This window comes from Stegodyphus dumicola, chromosome 4 (genome assembly GCF_044657685.1).
Source record: "Stegodyphus dumicola isolate Sdum_Otavi_A_Nest chromosome 4, ASM4465768v1".
Classification (NCBI taxonomy): domain Eukaryota; kingdom Metazoa; phylum Arthropoda; class Arachnida; order Araneae; family Eresidae; genus Stegodyphus; species Stegodyphus dumicola.
In genome coordinates this window covers 53401581-53415857 of record NC_140771.1, presented here as the reverse complement: position 1 = coordinate 53415857, position 14277 = coordinate 53401581, and the positions used below count along the sequence as shown (strand labels likewise).

The window sequence follows — 14277 nt, the reverse complement described above, 5'->3', positions numbered from 1 at the left end:
TGACTAACCAGATATATTATTACCTACATAGCAATCCTGTTAGTTGAATGTAACTGCAAAGCATTTATTACGTATAGTGTCTCACAAGCATTCAGTGAGGTTTTAATCTGAGGGATGCAAAGATCATCAAAGCTTATAAAAGTCAATATGGCGTCTCTCATGCTCAACAAGAAAGAATCACAGCGTTAGTACAAAAATCCTCATATGGGGATATGAAAGGAGCAGAAATGCTCTGTAATAATATCTTTGTGCATTATTATGGAGAAAGAAGATTTCCTGAGCACTAAAATTTTCAACAAAATACTTCTAATTTTACACCGCCTTTGGATGTCTGCCCTAAACTCAAATACTATAATCCTTTACCTTCCCTCCAAGAACATATACTATCTCAAAAGTTATTATACACCAGGTGCCAATAGTTAAATGTGATCACTCAATTCAACCTAAATCTCACTCATAATTGTGACCTCACACATCTGTTGTTTGAGTGACATGATTTTCATCACAAGGGGAGGAAACAAAACTTTAAATTAAAACTGTATCTAATGTTTTGACACTCAATTTTACATCTGCATAACACTTTTCAAAAGGACCAAAGACTGATTACTAATCTCTTCACAAATGTAATCTTTAGAATGAAAATTCTGCTTCATGTTTCCTTATTTATAAATTATTTTGTAACATACCGCAAAAGTTTTTTTTCTTAAATACCTCAATTACCCAGAAATTGATTTGTTAGTAAACATAAATAAAAAAATATTCAAATTTAAACATTTAGAAAGTTATTAAAGAGCTGCACAGTTACTAATTTACCAAAATAATACTAGCATTTATAAATAAGCCATAAAATTTAGAACTTTATGTCAAATTTCACTTTCGAATATATTCATTTTGAAGATGGCAATATGAATTATTTTGAAACAAATTTAATATTTTTAATAATACATTGGAGCTTCAGATCACATGTCTCTCATCACAAACAATTATTTGAACAAAAAGTGAACTGTATCTTGCTAGGAGCACTTAAGTCAGCAATGCATAATTTTAAAAGATTTTTAGTGGTAACCTCTGACAAAAAATTAATACTCAGGTACTATTATACACATCAGTTTAATTCATTTTGTTGCTTAATTCTGATTACCAAAGCCTGGCATCAAGGAACATTTAAGGACCATGAATTTGGCCTGGAGGATATTATTGCCAGATTGTATTTTGGCAATATTTTGAAGGCTTTAGCACTAAGTTTTCTTTTCTTTAATTATTTTTTAAATCTATAATATTATATCTCTAGGCTAAACTAAACAGCCGGAGTCCATTGGTATACAGAATTCAGAAACAGCTTCTGACAATACCTATTTCGCAAAGACCCACTTTAAAATGGGTTCCCGCTCACACAGGGATTCAAGGCAATGAAGCTGCTGACCTACTGGCCAAGCAGGCAGCCAACTGCACGGATATATTAGAAAGACCAACTAAACTTCATTGGTCTCATATTAAACGAACAACTTTGACAAGTCTGCTACAAAATTGGCAAAGTAGATGGACAGAGGCAGAGGTAGGACGAAGGACATTTCGCTTACTGCCAAAAGTTAACATGGAAATAAAGACCCACTGTGCTAGCCTAACACAGTTCTTGACAGGTCATGGACTATTCCCAGTATACCTGAACAGATTCAGACTTAGGGATACTCCTTTCTGCGAATGCGGAGAGGAAGGCGACACGGACCATTATTACTTCCATTGTGTACATACAAGAACCTGGCACTTGAAGAAACCAGCAGACTGTGCCTGGGCAATGTGGACGACTAACACACTCAAAAACAGAATAGCCCTTGATAAAATAGAGAAATCTCAGAACACTGCCTTAGCAGAAACAACCGTGGATAATATTATAATGTTTCAAAAGTTCAGAACTTAAAGCAGATAACCAGAATAACGCTTAGTGCCTTGCAGTTAACAATATGTAAAAACTGTTATTAGTTTATAATATTCAACCTTGTTACTCTGGAGTCTTCCCCGCCGTGATGGTATATAATTCCGTTTGGTTCATGTCCGTGGTCGGAAGCCATCATAGCGGTGCACTCACTCACTCACTCTAGGCTAAACTGTGGGCCTGAAAGTTAACAATGAAGAGTTACTACAGGACCATAAAAATGAGATTGATAAGAAAGAACAGGAACACCTTCAGAAGCAGTAACAAAAGACCAAGTGTCTTCTTAGGAAGAAGAATGGAAAGAAGATGAAACTAGCTCTTAAATTTGTGCAAAATGGGTAAAATACAGTTTCATGTAATTACATTAATGCAGTAACAAGCTACAGCAAAGCATTTTTGACGGCAGTACTATATGACTCAATTTAGACACACTTTAAAATGTTGACAATAACAAAACACTGGCCAAATTTTGAGTGAAATGAAGATCCAACAAATCTTGAGCAGAGTCAAGTGGCATTAAGAGAGAAAAAAGAAAATAACTAAGATAGAGAGTTACTTGTTGTTTCTATAAAAGGAACTTGCATCTCTTTCTTTCTCAGATTACATCTCTTTCTTTCCACTTATGTGTCATTTTCTAGTTATACTATTCCCTCTCCTTCCTATTAGTAGAATACAATTAGATTGCATTTTTATTTAACTACTTAATATTATGTTTATCTTTTTGTCTTAGATGTAATGATTGTGTTATTTTTGTGTTATGAATTTGTGCCCAAAGTAGTGTAGTAAATTTTAAATAAGCAATCATTCGTGGTCTAGGAATGGATTAGTTCATTTTACATTGGGTAAAATAGTTTTAGTCTATGAATATTACAGACAATAAAAGACCTTCAGGAACAAATTAAATTGATGAACAGAGGTTTCAATGTCCCTAACATTTTTCAAGTAAAATTATGATATTAGAAGATTAAAAACAATGATGGAACTCAATACCATGTGGTTTTCTCAATGTTTGACTTAATTTCCCAATAAAAAGCAACAGAAACATATGAGACACAGAGGTATGAAAATATGCCAGTGTAATACAGAATTAACTTCAAAGAATCTCACTTTAGAAGACATATTCCAATAAACCTTGGGAACATGAACAAATGATAAATGCTTCAAATCTTTGGCACATCTCTCCATGTTTATAGCTTCATTAATAAAATCTAATTCTGTTTGGAGATTCTCTTTCATATACTACTGAAATATACAAATAAATATAAATAAAAGATTAATCTTAAAGTTAATTTCACTTTAAGAAGTGAAAAAGTTTATATTCATTTATAATATATAGCATAATCAAAAACTGACTTTTTAACTGAAAAACATAATCAAAAACTGACTGAAGATATTCTAAAATGTAACACAAAATCTTATTTCAGATCCTTTTATCCCACTTGTGGACCTTCAATCCTCATGTTTGAAGCAATCGATTATACATTACTTAAGAAATAAAAATTTTCAAGTATTTACCTACAACTCTAATTATGACTTAGTAATACTCATTTTCATCCTGATAATTCAGCGGTTAATTGCTTTCATGAGCTTAGAAAACCTTGGTTGCATAAATAAAAGCAAGGTTATATACAATTTGATGAATTTATATAAATTCATCATATATATATAATGTTCATTATATATATATAATGTTGTATGATCTTAAATTCACTTAGTGCGAAATCGAGTTATTCTACTACTTATATATATATATATATGTAATGATTCCAAATGCGTAGATGAAAGCAGTAAAACTCTCAACAGCTTACGATACTGCGTAGATGACCGAGAAGACCGTAGTGGCTTGAAGGTGGCAGAGTGGAAAGCATGATGACGCAATTTAGCACAACATATTTTGAAAAATCGCAACCTTTATTTTTTTATGCATATCAAATCATCCTTTTTCAGACAAGATGTTTCCTAATTATATTTGAATACATAAATTGCAGTTTGAATTAGAACGTCGTCTTAAGTAAGTAAGCAGCAGCATGGTTTAAAAGCGTCTTGTCAGCAGGAGAGCTATGCGGAAAAAGGGGAAGTTTATAGTACTTTCATAGGAAGAAGGCTGGGAGTGGGAAAGTTTCAGTTCAGAGTTTTGGTTTAGAATTAATTTGATTGGACAAGAGGTATCTGCATTAAATTGTTACATCAGACAGAAAACTATGGAACCTGTGAGAAGAGATGAATTTAGGGGTAGATCATCAAATTTAGAATGTTAATTTTGAGATCATCAATTATATTTTGAAACAGCTATCATATTTTGTTATGTCTTACATATATATATATATATATATATATACAGGTTATTTCGAGATTTTCTTTAACTATTAGAAATTCTTGAACATAAAAATATGGTATGTAAGGACTTCTAGAAGTATACAAAATATTACACAAAATAAATATACTCCAATATTCCTGTTTATAATTTTATTTCAAAAATATTATAAAGTAGTTTGTTGTAAAATTATAAAATAAATAATTTAAAAACACAAAAGAGAACACTGCAAATTTCAAAATTAAAGTTTGTAAGATGGGTAATTTATTATGGCAAAACATACAAAAATTGCTTTCATAGAAGATACTCCTAAAAAAGTTTATTTATATGTAATTATTGAAATAAAATCATCAAAACACTCATGAAAATCATCCAGAAATTAAAATGGCCTGTTCATACAATAACTTTATTTGTTAAGACAATGAATAAGATTACTTTCAATAAAACTGCCAGAATTTTCAGCAGCATTTGTTACTTTTAATCTCTAAAATCTATCTTTAAAAAAATCACATTAACTGCTTAGCAAGAAAATTCATTGGTAAATTGATGTATTTTGCAATATTACTATTAATTACAAACTGTGTGAGATAAAGTTTTTGAGGTACTCATAATTGAAAACAGATAAAAAAAATTAAACAGTTATTGCATATTTCTATTTAATTCTATTTTATTGTTTAAAACATCGATTAAATTGCTTTAAATATGTTTAAGTCAATATGAAACAATCAAACCACTGATTTTGTTTCTTGCTCCTAAAACTATTTGCTCAAGAGCTGCTGTAGCTTCATTTGGTAAAGAAAATTATTTTCTTGCTCCTTCCTCATCAAAGAGGGGGGGAAAAAAAAAGTTTTTTGAGTCATGCAGTACGGTGGGTATGGTAGAATCACTACTATTTCATTCTGCAGAAATTCCATCATTCTTGCAGCTGTATGGGAAAGTGCACTGAAATGATGCAAATAGTCTTCAGATACCAGCTTACAACTTAAGTTTTGGACTATTTTTGAAGCACTTCAGGTAAACCAAAAACTTGCATATTATTTCCTTATAAAAGTATCATGTGTCTTTAGCTTCACAGTTTAAAGCTGACTGTTTCTATAAACGAAATGTACAAGATTTTTTTTTTAATTCCCAGTAGCAATTTTTTATTAAAAAACATTAAACTGTTCATGGCTGTTTCATCAATGGTTTATACTTTTCATCAAATTTTGTCACTAGCAGCAGTTTCTAAAATATTCAAACTATTATTGTTTCTTATATTTTTTTATAAATTTTCACTAGTTCTCATGACTGGCGTTCTCCCTCTCTAGTGGTCAGAGAGAAGATGGAACACTTACATGGAAAATCCTTTTCTGAGACCAGGGCAATTATGAAAAAAAAAAAAAAAAAAAAAGAATTAACACTATCTGATCTGATCTTATAGTGTCCTTGTTCTGCTCATAGGTGACATAGAGATCTTCAGTGAAGAACTTCTCCACAGCTGCAGCATGTTCTGCTAGAACAGAGATGATATAATACCATTCATGTGTGTCATCTTCTCAAGTATTATTTTCAAATTAAAAATTAGTACACAATCTAAATATTGTGTCATATGAAAAAGTTTCATCTCCCAAATATGATGTTAAACTTTTATGGTGTTCCTCTGAATTAAAACCTTTAAAAACAAACTAAATTTGAAGCCTTAAAGCTTTTTTGTTTTCATTCAGTAACATCATTTTTGCAGAATCACAAGTGCCTTTATACCTACCATAGGCATCTAATTAAGACGGTTTCAAATCAGCAGGCTGCGACATGTTCTTGAAGTGTAAAATAAAAGGGTATGGTAGAACTCTTGAATATCTCAAAAATATGAAAAATTAATCCATTTAAAAACTTTTTAATAAATATCTATAACTGGAAATATGAGAAGGTAAAGTTTCAAAATATTAGGCCCTGACTGAAGTAAGATTTACAAGGCCATGCAGTAAGTTGCAGTTGCCCTCAAATCTCCAGATTCAAAGAAAAGCAGCAGAAAACAATAATACATATACCCTGTGTTTTAAGAAAAAGGACCTCAAAAAATTCAGATGAGGCAGGCTTAATAATTCATAAAACAACCAGTGAGCTCTGGTTTAAACCAAAAGGTGCTCCAAGAATAATGTCACACTCTATCACTCGACCAGTTTAAATGGCTTAAAAGCTAAAGCCGTTTAAACAGCTAAAATTGCAAAGTATTAGTATTGTACCTAGATTTATTTCTATTGCCTGTGGTTGAACAGATTGGCTACATGATCTTTCAAATATTCTCTTTTTTTTTTTTAAATTTCAGTAGAAATATCTACAATAGTTCATTGTGAAGTACTAATTTAAAAAGAAACTTATACAGTTTAACTTATGATATATAACATAATTCATTGTTCAATCACATTAAACTGAAAAGAGGGTTAATTTGATTGATTTAAAACTTGATGTGGCCAACTTGATGTTTCTTAATGACTTCCCACCAATTCCACATTAAAGCATACAATTGGCAGAATAACAAAAAGCTTATGTAAATTATCACTTCTGGCTAATCGTTTGTAAATAAAATCTAGTTCTAATAATATGGCTCCATGTTAATTTTAGACACTACTCGATTTTTATTATCCCGTTCTCCAATGGGCATACAAGCTCATGAGCACATCCATTCTCATCTCTAATATGTTATTTGAAAATAACACATAACTCATAGTATATCCTCTAGTTATATAATGTCACAAATCAATGACTTAAAAATCACAAAACTTTTAAAAGCAGCATTAGAATTCCCAATGCAGTGCACATGGCAAAATCAAATTCCACAAAATTAAGTTTCTATGAAAAAAACTAGTTAGATATAATAGTTCAAAGTAAGGAAGTATTTATACTTTTTACAAACCTAAATATTATGGCCATTAAAAGGGTATAAATAAAAAATAAAAATTAAAAAAATGTTACTAATTAAAAGGATTTCTATTAAAATTAGGTTTTTTTTTTTTTTTTTTTTTTTTTTTTTTTTTTTTTAATACCAGGTGATTTTTGCTTGGGATAATGTCTGACATGATTTATTAAACATTAAACATTTCATTGTAAGGAATACAAACCTTTTTCAATACCTCTCATAAACTGTTCCACCCTTTTTTAATTTTTATTTGGGTCAATCTCTGTTATAAAATCAGAGTTTCTGTGCGTTTTTAACAATTTGTTTAACTACTTGTATATTAAAGGTTTTACTGATGATTCTCTGATCCATTGGTTGGATTAAAGAAATGGTGTTCAGTAGGAGGAATAAAACTTCTACATTTGGATGCAACATGGTGAGAGCTTCAGTACTGCATCCTGGAGCATTATTGAGAATTAGGAGCTCATGTTTTGCTGTTCTAAATAATTTTTTACTTGAATTTAATGAATGCATTTTCAAACCAGTCATTAAAGAGGACTATCACAAAGCAGCCAATGTTCCACAGCATACCACATACAGTTAAAATTCTCTCATTAGATAAATTAAATGGAGATAATTAAGATACGATATAACCACAAAATTGTGTTTGGCACAGTTTATTACATATTACTTCTCTTTCTCTAAAAGTAATATATAGTGATAACATTTAGTAGCAGCAGTCTTTTATTTGAAGTGACTTGATACAAATGTGAAATAAATGGAAAATTAAGGATTGAGGATAATACACTTTATTCCTTCATAACGAGAGCTCATTCTCATAATCAGCTTATTGTCATTGCATTTAGCATAATTCCAAGAATACATTTAAATGTTTATAAATGTAATATCTTGCTCTCACTCACATAAATGTTTTAAACACCAAATCTGAGAAATTTTGAATTTTCTCATAGTATACTTTTTATGGAAATAAGTTCAAAGCTTGAAGTAAATTATCAGTTAAGCAAAAATTTAATATGTTGTTCTTACTGACAGAAAAGTCTCAAATACTAAATTTGAAAAGTTCTGCATTATATTTTAATATAATTTTCCTATTAAAAACTGTTATGGGCTTCAAGTCAGTTGTCCATTAAAGACTGTTACAGGATTCCTGTAAAGTGCCACTTGGGCTGTTCAATTTGAACCGAAATCTAATCAACTCTTTATATGAATGTAGGAAGCTGAAAAATGAAAACTTTAATTTCAGGAGTTTCATATAAGAGCTATTACGGACAAAAAAATCCTCTGAAACATACAGACACATATCATTGCAAAAACAGTAAAAATGTATTGTGGGGAACCTAATTCCTGCCATTGAAAACTCACTATCAAATTAATCAAATTAATCCAAAAACAAACAATTTATAAATAACTTTCAGTAATACCTGAACAAAATAAAAGCAAAACAATAAAAACATCTTCACAAACTGTTTATCATAATTAAAATAATAAAAAATTATAACTGCTGCCTCTTAATCAAACTCATTACATATGATTAAAAACTCATCAAATGAAATGTTTGCCTGAAAATAAGACGAAGTCTTGCATTAATTTTAGGTGAAAAGACACATCTGAGCTCCTTTTTAGGGGCTACAACATTTTATCTTTTTAAAACAATATACATTTTATCCACTTAGTCATGTACAAATATTTACATTTATTCAAGTGTAAGTATATCATCTTCTGATACCAATTGTATCATGATTTTTTCCCATGGATTATTTTTGCAGATAAGGCTTCACAAAGTGCCTACACAGATTTCTTTACATTCTATGCTCAATGTAGTCATTGATTTCCATTCATAAATTGTTCTTGAATGGCTTGTTTATTGCAATATAAAAAGTCTGAAGATAGGAAATCCCGTGGGAATCATTATTTGATTTATTTCTCTGTAAGGAAATTCATGGCTTTAGAATGGTGCATGATGACTGAATTTTAGACCAGTAGAACTTCTTTAGCTATCTTAAAGAACAAGGGGTAGCATTAAATCAGCCCACTTCCTTATAAATACTTATGCGCACCATGCTTTTTTGGTCTGAAGAAAATCAGTATCTGAAACAGATCGGACTTCATCTTTCTTTAGTGATAATTAGAGGAAAGCTTTCTTTCTATCTAAATGACAGATCAAAATATACATAAGATGTGCACTTTTGTATACTGACTGACAAGGTACTCTTCTGATGACTGTCATTTGAGATTCTTGATCTGCAAACATTGGAATTTTGAAACCACAACTGTGTTGAATAGTTGATATTTCAATATCTTTCTCCTGTCTGAGTATCTTTTTAAATACAGTTCATACTGCTGAATGAAGCCATCCAGACAATATTATCATATATTGAATTTTTCTAAGGATATCCAATTCTGGTGACATTGTAGCCAGCCTTGCAAAAAATTGAAACTCTTACTCTTGCATCAGTAATATATTTACAAATGCTGCTTTTCAATAACATTGATTTCCAGCCTGATCTCCAGCTGTGCTTCTTCCCTAATCTAGCTGTTGACTGAGGTTATTGTATCTGATCACCAGTTTTAGACTCTTCAGAAAATCCAACTTACCTTTGCAAAAAGCTGTAAGATTCATGTCCAAAGGAGTCCTCCATAATTATTTTCTTATACTTGATGCAATAACTCCCTATTTTTTATACTCATCTGGTTTAAGAATTATAATATTATTCACTTTAAATCTATTTACTAAACCAAATGATAATTACAAAGTTACAAGACAGAAATAGAAAAAAAAAAAAAAAAAAAAAAGAAGAATGGAACACCCAAAAAAATGAAAAATTGTGGGGACAAAATTACGATCCACTTCAGAACCAATTCCTTTTACCGAACAAATGATCAGCACTCCGGCAAAAACAGAACAACAGTTCTTAAACAGTTCACTGAGAGCTATTCTTGGAAAGCATGCAAAAAAAATTGATTCCTTTTAATGTAAACACTAGTGTTCCTTCCTATATTCTTTTCTGAAAACATCTCTGACCTATTTTTTGTGTGTGTATGTGTTATGCATGTATATATGTGTGCTTCTGTTCCATCTAGTATTTAAAAAAAACAATAAATAAACTGACGCATCTCAGTGAAACTGACCACACCTGTTTGCAAATGGATGTAGCCCCCCCCCCCAATCTGGCAGTGCAAGGATCTGTACAAAGTTCGAAATCTGGACTTGTCGGGACTTCGCTGAATCTGGATTTGGGATTTTTCTGGATATTAGATCATCAGTTTAAATCTAGTAAGATGGCATGTAGAAATTATAAAATTAAAAATATGAAATTGTGATTTATGAAATAATGAAGTATTTTTGATCTAAAAGTCACAAATACGTCATTATTTCAAATGAAATCTTTCTATCTATCAAAATTTACCAAAAAAAAAAAAAAAAAAGCTTAATATTTATTTGTTTACCTTATTAAGCATTTCTTTCAATGTAAGTTGTTTAAGTTGCTTCATTTTTTGTGCCAATACTTTATCTTTAATTCTGTAGACAGACATAATCTCTTGTTCAGTAACATTACTGAAGCTTGTAACTGCTGCTTTGAGAATTCCGACTAACTTGTCAATCAAATTTTGTCATTTTCAGTAACTTCTCTGTCACTTTCTTCACTATCCGTAGTGGTATTTTCTGGATCTAGAATTATACTACAGATTTTGCTACTCATTAATTAATTGATGACTGAGAAGCATTGTCAACAGAATAAAAAATTTCTTTTATATCATCTTCATTTATTACCGCTTCTCCACATTTCTTTACAAAATCCGTTAATTCGAAATTTCCCCTTTGTTTTGCGATATCCGAAAACCTTTAAAATTAGCAGCTGTCATCATCAAATTTAACTATCCTTCACTATACATATATGGCTATGCATCATGAGCTTGAGAACTAACAACAAGTTGTTCCATTAAATTTTATCTTGCTTCTATCGCGCATTGAGACAATTAAGCCTGAATTGTATTAGTTTAGTTATTTATTATACTTATGTCTATATCTTGCACATGCACATCCTGTGGTTTCATTCTTATCAGAGTTCTGAATAAATAAGTTCCCACATATACTTAAGCCTTATTGAGGGATGGCACTAGATATCTTAGCACCTGATGCAGTCTCTGTGGGTCCTAAATTCCGTGACTTGGTGCGGCCATACAAGCCTTGGTGCTGGTTCTGGGTTTATGTGAATAATAAATCAGTTATTTTTAATTTAAATAGCCCTAAATGCAATCTTTGGGTCTATGAGTATCATCAACAAAATCTATTTTTAGCATATGGAAATAAATTTTGGGTAAATGTTTCCTTGTCAACATTTTTAGTGCATTTAACTTAAATCTGGAATCATCGCCAAGCGTAATGTCAACATAAAAGGTTACCATACTCTTTTCAATTTAGTTCCTAACATAAAAAAATTGGAAAAGGGATAACAAAAAGGAACAGTTTTTCACAAACGACTCAGCATTTCTCATTCAATTAATTCAGTTTTCACTTCGTGACAAGACAAAAGTACATAAAAACTCAAAATATCTGTATTGAAAATTATGAAATAAATCTTAACCTTTTAACTGTCATGCCCGAGATTATCTCGGGCACAGCACTGGTGTTCGAAAATGTCACGCCCGAGTATTTCTCGGGGTAAATTTTTTTTTTTTTTTGAGTGCATCGTATTGTCATACCCGAATATATATCGGGAGATGTTTATTTTGGCTACATTTGGTTTTTCCAATAAAAAAATTTGACAATTTGTGTATCCAAATCATCAAAATAACTTGACAGTTAAAGGGTTAAACACTTACTTCCTCGAATAAATTCCAGAATGGATTAAACATGATTTAATTTGCAATAATAAAAGAAGGCAATATCTTTGTTATTGTGAAGCTTACTTTTTCTAGATTGGCAACAAATCTACTATTCTACTGTTTCAAATGTAAACAAACATGGACACCATGGGACAAATAATGATATACATTCTGGTGATGTCAAAAGTCACATAATGTAAGAACTGCTAATGCAAACAAACAAGCTTGTGCTGTGGTAGATGTGTTGAAAATTCGGAAACTTTGTTTATTTTTAGTTAGTTATGAAATTTGCATTTCATCTTTAGTTATTATTTCCTCCATTTATTAACTCTTCATTCATTTGGTTAGTATAATTTTGGTAAGTCATATGTTACTGCTATCTTCATGATACTCTTTTGCTTGCTGCTTTAGCATGTTTTGATTGTTAATATTTATTTATGAATTCTTTCCTTGATCTGATAATTAATTCACTTATAAAAAATGTAAAAATGAATACATTAACACGTTCCCTGCCAGAATGTTTTTTGAAGACTTTGCTCTTTTTATTGCTTCTGCTCTAGCTGCAGATCTGGCTCTTGTGGTGTCTCGATTATTTTCTCTTTTCGCTTCCTTGCAGCTATTCCTTCGAGTTTCATTTCAATTCTCCGAATTCTTTGTATAGCTATGTATATTAGGTGTTACCTTTTTTTATACAATATTACTGTAATATTTATGTAAAATAATAAATTATATTTTTATTTTTTTACTTATTTTACTTATGCGTTTTCATCAAAAGCTGTGAATTTCTCTTTAATCTTTACAATTAGTACATATTTATAAATATAAATTTATCCATCTAATGCACTTTTTCAAGGTTGTAGAACAAAATGTAAACTCTACTGAACAGAAGAACCTCGAGCAATATTTTGTATCATTTTGTCAAATTAGATACAAAAAAGGAAAATGCTGGTATTGTCGTCTGATAATTTCCTGTTCTTTGGAATCTGCCTCCAATCTAAAAATGTATTTTTACACTGTGCTTCGTAGTAGGAACAAAATATCAATTACAGTAATAAAATAATGTAATCTTTAACAAAAGAGAGTTTAATTTTCATTATTTTTTAACTTTTAGCACTTTTTATTCCAGAATTTTATTGTTGTTCTATGTAAAAAGGTTTTTTAAGGGAATCTCAAAACTACATTTGTTTTGATCAATTCAGGGAGTGAGCAGTTTGGTTGAGTTGATTCCAGCGATCCCACTTCTTATTAAATTCTTTCTGTTTTTCCCACATCTTCCCAAACTGTTCTTGATCCATGCCTATTCTGAGTGCATTCATCATGGTCATTGTTAGTGAGTGGTAAATTGTTAAAAAGAACCGATTCACTTCAGTGAGCAAACCGTTCCCTTCTGAGAAGCGGTTTTGCCCATGCAAGTGTATTATTAAGTATGCCCATTTCAACACGTCATATAGAGTTATGAAGATTCTTAATTAGTCGCAACCATGTCTATTTCTTATCAAGTGTACACATTTATTGAGTCTGCAATCTGACTGGTCATTTGGAAATGTTTAACTGATGATCTCAACTAGGGCTTATACCACTAGAATAGGGATGCATAACCTGTCGCCCGCAGCCAAATGTGGCCCCTCAGCGGTCAACTTGTGGCCCGCCGAGACCTTTTCAAAATCTTGTTGTGATTTGACATATTGGTTCTCTCTAGAAGGGGTTGCGAGCAGAAACAAATTTCACCTCTTTCCCCTTCGTTACTCATTCTACTCTCTACTCTTAAAGTAAGATTTGGCACTGAGTTAAGTTCTCAGTATCAACCAAAGCATGTTTCACTGCCTAAAAGCAAAAACTGCTCCTAACCTATACAGTGCACAGGCTGAAGAAACGTCTGTGGTATGATGTAGCACAAGTGTGTTCGTCCGCATGCGCTAGTAAAAAGGTCGAGAAAAATATTTGCTCTGATAGGAAGCGTTGCATTAATTTGCTTTGTGTTATTGCACTTTTGGCTTCTTGACTATACATTATTTTGAATATTTTAACATTATTTTAAAAGAGGAATCAAAGTAGAATTTTTGTCATTTTTGTTCCATGTAGTTTTGATAGTTACTTGCCATGATGAAGAGATCAAAATACTCTTTTTGGAGCAAGATAATAGAATTACACGCTTGATATGTAATTTTACGATTAGCGTGTGCAAGGAGTATAATATTAAGTGACACCATGACATGAACCCAGGCAGCATGCATTCGTAAATTGCACGAGAAAAATACATGCAATTTACGAATGGCCTTTCGTATAAAAAACGTTCAAGTTGAACGT

The 14277-nt window shown here is 31.1% G+C and overlaps 1 protein-coding gene across 6 annotated transcripts in view; it reads right to left on the bottom strand.

The window, feature by feature from the left end:
* Adck5 (aarF domain containing kinase 5) overlaps positions 1–14277 on the bottom strand; it is a 102449-nt gene that overhangs the window by 24747 nt on the left and 63425 nt on the right. For 5 of the 6 annotated variants that reach the window (XM_085814878.1, XM_085814883.1, XM_085814877.1 and 2 more), the window contains one exon: positions 3041–3172. The exons of the other annotated variant lie outside the window; for it this stretch is intronic. In XM_085814878.1, coding sequence (XP_085671004.1) covers positions 3041–3172 — 132 coding nt within the window. The remainder of the gene's footprint in view (positions 1–3040; positions 3173–14277) is intronic. 6 annotated transcript variants of the gene reach the window in all.